The 5,642-nt window shown below is 37.5% G+C and overlaps 1 protein-coding gene across 1 annotated transcript; it reads left to right on the plus strand.

Annotated features, from left to right (window-relative positions):
* Positions 1 to 276: 276 nt before the first annotated feature.
* On the plus strand, positions 277 to 2,105 carry LOC107487393 (uncharacterized). Its single transcript, XM_016108025.1, has 2 exons — positions 277 to 1,007; positions 1,916 to 2,105. Exons 1-2 carry the CDS (start codon positions 277 to 279, stop codon positions 2,103 to 2,105), a joined length of 921 nt encoding a protein of 306 aa, XP_015963511.1.
* The last annotated feature ends 3,537 nt before the right edge of the window (positions 2,106 to 5,642 follow it).

Here is a 5,642-nt window from a genome sequence, read left to right on the forward strand (position 1 = left end):
TGACAAAAGGGCAACTGAGGAAGATGAAGCTATATTACACAAGAAGGAACTAGAGAAGCTTAAAGAGAAGAATGACCAGCCAGAAATTTCAAGGAAAGGAAAGCAAGTAACAGAAGAACCATATCAAGAACAAAGGCAAGAAGTGAAAGCTCACACACCTCCCTTGCCATACCTTCAAAGGTTCAACAAGGAGATCAAGGATCAACACTTCCCTAATTTCCTTGAAGTCTTCAAGAAGTTGGAGATTAATATCCCCTGGCTAAAGCATTAGAGCAAATGCCTCTATATGCAAAGTTCTTGAAAGAGCTTATCAATAAAAAGAGAACTTGGCATGAGAAGGAAACCATTATTCTCACTGAGGAATGCAGTGCTGAGATTCAAAGGGGCCTCCCACCAAAGCTCAAGGACCCTGGGAGCTTCTTCTTACCTTGTACCATTGGTAGCCTAACCATTGATAAGGCACTATGTGACTTAGGAACAAGCATCAACCTAATTCATTACTCCATGATGAGAAGGCTATGCATAGAAGAGGTAAAGCCCACACAAATGTCACTAGAGCTCGTGGACAAATCATTGATAATTCCTAGAAGAGTGATTGAAAACCTCTTGGTCCAAGTAGGGACATTCATATTTCCTGCGAACTTTGTGATCCTAGATCTAGGAGAAGAAGGGAGTGACTCTATTATCTTGGGAAGACCCTCCTTAGCCACAACAAGGGCTATCATAGATGTTGAACAAGGAGAGTTGACCCTAAGGGTACATGATAAAAGCATTACTCTAAATGTCTTTCCAGAAACACATCATAATGATGAAAAGGAAAAATGCATGGAGGTTGACAAAGAAGACTTGCAGAGGAAGGAAGAAATCAACAAGACACTCAGTAACTCCTTTCTAGAGCAAGAGACAAGCAGCAAAGAAGGACAAAAGGAGAATGAGACTCTAAAGAAGGATGAAAGAAAGAAAGAAGGAAGTGAGGTGTTAGCCACTAAGAAGACAGATTCCAAAACGTAACCCACTGTCAAAGGAGAAGGATCAACAAAAAAGGGAAGAAAAGCAAGAAAAGGGCTCCAAAAGGGTGGAAAAATAAAAAGATCCCAACTGAAGGATTCTCAAAGAGAGATAAAGTGTAGCTAATTTACCAGCAGTTGGGGACAAATAAAAAATCTGATGATTACTACACTATCAACAGGATACTCTCACTGGAGCATGCAGAGATTGAGCATCAAGGCACTGGAAGGAAGCTTACTGTGAGAGGAGACAAACTGAGACATCACAATCATCAACCACCCTAATGAGGGCCCAATGTCAAGCTAGTGACAATAAAGGAGCGCTCCATGGGAGGCAACCCATGATTTAAAATTCGTGCTTTGGTTTAATTCCAATAATCAATGGTCTTCTAGGCATGGATTTGAGCTCTCATGAGTATACTTGATAATTGCATGCAATGTCTTGAAGCATATGCTGAACTTCTAAGTTTGGTGTGCCTGAAGGCACTCCAAAATAGTTTTTCAAGCTTCCTTAGACTATATGCTTATTCATTTTTCATGGACTATATAGCCAAACATTAAGTTTGGTGTCCGTATATATATTTAATCCCATAAAAACCATTTTTGCTCACTGGATCAAATTTATGAATAGATGAACTATACGTTGTTTTATTTTAGGAGTTTCTGATAGAAAATAAAATGTTCCTTATGATGAATGTACCAATTGTGATGGATATTATTTACATTTTGCATGGATCCCTTAACAGAGAACAAGTTTGGTGTTCACCAAATCTTTGTTCAAAAATCTAAGTAGCATGATTGGTCATTTAATTAAGGAATATGTAGAATTATCTTTCTTTATTACTCATCACCACCACCGAACCAAATTCACTTCCAATGCTCACCATTTCTTCAATTTAATTGTGTAGGACAAAGAAGATTGAGAAGGAGACAAGAAAAGGGAACAAGCACGGTCAAGACAATGCAAAAAGAAGGTCACATGTGCTTAGAAGAGCGTGCTTTCTTGGGAAAAAATCTTCATGGCTTTGCACCTTGGATACCGAACCACATGCAGCCAATGAAGGAGCAATCCTTGTCTTCACTCCTTCTCACATGTAGGCCGTCCATCTCATGGATCCTCAACAAACAAATTGTTAAATCCTCACCATTCCTTGCCATATGACCGAACTCCCTAACCGTGCCTTCCATTCTATAAATAAGCGGTGAGATTTCCTAGCCTACATATCCCTCCTCATACAAGATTTCCTCACTTATAAGCCTTTGTTTCACTCTGCTCCTATCCAAAAACATGTTCAACCCTTCCTTACCCAACAGCAATGTGATTTTTCCATCTTTCATCCCCTCTCATAACTAAGCTGTAGCCTAAGCACAACTCACATTTCCTCTCTTTTCTCTCCCAACTCATGGCTTCTTCAAGTTCTAGAAGAAGGAAAAGCAAGGAGCCAGTGGTGGCCAAACCATCAACCTATGATATAAAGAGATTTAAGTCTCAGTTTCATGAATCAAGGTATCATAGACTCATGGAATCAAAGCATGTCATTCCAGAAATGGGGTTTAGACTGCGTAAGGGGGAGTACCCTATTATGAGAAGAATCACCACAGAAAGGAGATGGGAACTTTTGTGTGACCCTTTCACTGACATCAGTGCAGTCATGATAAGAGAATTCTACGCAAATGCTGTGAAGACAAGCGAGAACAGCCCCCCTTATAAGAGCTATGTCAGGGGCGTTGAGGTAGATTTTAGTCCATCATCAGTCATGAGGGTCCTACAGTTGAGAGTAATAACCTACGGAGAACCTAGTTTTGAGGAAAGATTGCAGGGTGAGAATGACCCTGATGAAATATTACGGGGGTTATGCCTTGAAGGAAAAGACTGGGAAAGGGACTCAGAGGGAGCTCCAAGCCATTTGAAAAGACTAGATCTCATACCTGAGGCCAAAGGGTGGTATGAGGTGGTTGATGAGCGGATAATTTATACATTTTTTGGCATTATTTTTAAATAGTTTTTAGTAGGATCTAGCTACTTTTTAGTATATTTTTATTAGTTTTTAAGCAAAATTCACATTTCTGGACTTTACTATGAGTTTGTGTATTTTTCTGTGATTTCAGGTATTTTCTGGCTGAAACTGAGGGACCTGAGCAAAAATCTGATTCAGAGGCTGAAAAAGGACTGCTGATGCTGTTGGATTCTGACCTCCCTGTACTCGAAATGGATTTTTTGGAGCTACAAAAACCCAAATGGCGCGCTCTTAATTGCGTTGGAAAGTAGACATCCAGAGCTTTCTAGAAATATATAATAGTCCATACTTTGCTCGCGTTTTGATGACGCAAACTGGCGTTCAAACTCCAACTTCCTTCCCTATTCTGGTGTTAAACGCCAGAAACAGGATAGAAGCTGCAGTTAAACGCCCAAACTGGCATAAAAATTGACGTTTAACTCCAAGAAAAGTCTCTACATATGAAAGCTTCAATGCTCAGCCCAAGCACACACCAAGTGGGCCCGGAAGTGGATTTCTGCATCATTTACTTATTTCTGTAACCCTAGTAACTAGTTTAGTATAAATAGAACTTTTTACTATTGTACTCACATTTTTGGAAAAAATATTGGATTATCTTTAGAACATCTTTGGAACGTTTTTCCCTAGACTTGGAGGCTGGCCATTCGGCCATGCCTGGACCTTCATCACTTATGTATTTTCAACGGTGGAGTTTCTACACACCACAGATTAAGGTATGGAGCTCTGCTGTTCCTCGAGTATTAATGCAAAGTACTATTGTTCTTCTATTTAATTAAAGCTTATTCTTATTCTAAGATATTCATTCGCACACAAGAACATGGTGAATGTGATGATCAAGTGACACTTATCACCATTCTCACCTATGAACGTGTGTCTGACAACCACTTTCGTTCTACCTGAAAATAAGCTTGAATGTATATCTCTTAGATTCCTAGTTCACGATGCATGGTTGCCTCTCCTGACAACAGAGCCTTCCATTCCGTGAGATCAGAGTCTTCGTGGTATAAGCTAGAATCAATTGGCAGCATTCTTGAGATCCGGAAAGTCTAAACCTTGTATGTGGTATTCCGAGTAGGATCTGGGGTAGGATGATTGTGATGAGCTTCAAACTCGCGAGTGTTGGGCGCAGTGACAGTGTGCAAAAAGATCAATGGATCTTATTCCGACATGATCGAGAACCGACAGATGATTAGCCATGCGGGAAACCGTAGAGGGCCATTTTCACTGAGAGGACGGGAGGTAGCCACTGATATTGGTGATGCCCGAATATACAGCTTGCCATGGAAAGGAGTATGAATTATTGAATGAAGACAGTAGGAAAGCAGAGTTCATAAGGAATAACGCATCTCCATACGCTTATCTGAAATTTCCACCAATGAATTACATAAGTATCTCTATCTTTATTTTATGTTTATTTATCTTTTAATTTTCAAAACTCTATAACCATTTGAATCCGCCTGACTGAGATTTACAAGATGACCATAGCTTGCTTCAAGTCGACAATCTCCGTGGGATCGACCCTTACTCACATAAGGTTTATTACTTGGACGACCTAGTGCACATGCTGGTTAGTTGTGCGAAGTTGTGAAAAAGAGTTGGGATTACAATTGTGTGTACCAAGTTGTTGGCGCCATTGAGATCACAATTTCGTGCACCAAGTTTTTGGTGCCGTTGTCGGGATTGTTCGAGTTTGGACAATTGACGGTTCATCTTGTTGCTTAGATTAGGTAATTTTCTCCTTGTTTCAACCTTTATTTTATTTTCAAAAAAAAAAAGTTTTCAAAAAATCTTTCAAAAATTTTTTCTTTGTTTTCATTTTTCCAAAAAGATATTTTCGAAAAATCCAAAAAAATTTAATAAAATCATAAAAACATAAAAAATTGTGTTTCTTGTTTGAGTCTAGTGTCAAATTTTAAGTTTGGTGTCAATTGCATGTTTTTATTTTTCTTGCATTTGTCGAAAATTCATGCATTGCATTCTTCATGATCTTCAAGTTGTTCTTAATGAGTCTCCTTGTTTGATCTTCATATTTTCTTGTTTTGTGTCTTTTGTTGTTTTTCATATGCATTTTTTTGAATTCATAGTGTCTAAACATGAAAAATCTCTAAGTTTGGTGTCTTGCATGTTTTTTTTTCTTGAAAATTTTTCAAAAATAAGTTCTTGATGTTCATCATGATCTTCAAAGTGTTCTTGGTGTTCATCTTGACATTCATAGTGTTCTTGCATGCATCATTTGTTTTAATCCAAAATTTTTATGTGTTGAGTCATTTTGTGGTTTTTCTCTTTCCTCATTAAATTAAAAAAATAAAAAAATATCTTTTCCTTATTTCACTCATAAATTTCGAAATCTTTGGGTTGACTTAATCAAAAATTTTTAAAATAAGTTATTTCTTGTTAGTCAAGTCAAGATTTCAATTTCAAAAATCATGTCTGTTCAAAACTTTTTCAAAAATCAAACCTTTTTCATATTTTCTTTCATGTTTTTCGAAAATTTTAAAAAATTGTTTTTCAAAATCTTTTTCTTAATTTCATTTCAAATTTTTCAAAAACTTTACTAACAATTAATGTGATTGATTCAAAAATTTCAAGTTTGTTACTTTCTTGTTAAGAAAGGTTC

Source organism: Arachis duranensis, chromosome 1 (genome assembly GCF_000817695.3).
Source record: "Arachis duranensis cultivar V14167 chromosome 1, aradu.V14167.gnm2.J7QH, whole genome shotgun sequence".
In the NCBI taxonomy this organism is placed as follows: domain Eukaryota; kingdom Viridiplantae; phylum Streptophyta; class Magnoliopsida; order Fabales; family Fabaceae; genus Arachis; species Arachis duranensis.

What these genes read in the sequence shown, in the direction of transcription:
- LOC107487393 (XM_016108025.1), top strand. Translation starts at nt 277, where the DNA reads ATGCCTCTATATGCAAAGTTCTTGAAAGAGCTTATCAATAAAAAGAGA. An exon ending in AAGAAGACAGATTCCAAAAC is followed by an intron (nt 1,008 to 1,915) that starts GTAACCCACTGT and finishes TTAATTGTGTAG; the next exon opens with GACAAAGAAGATTGAGAAGG.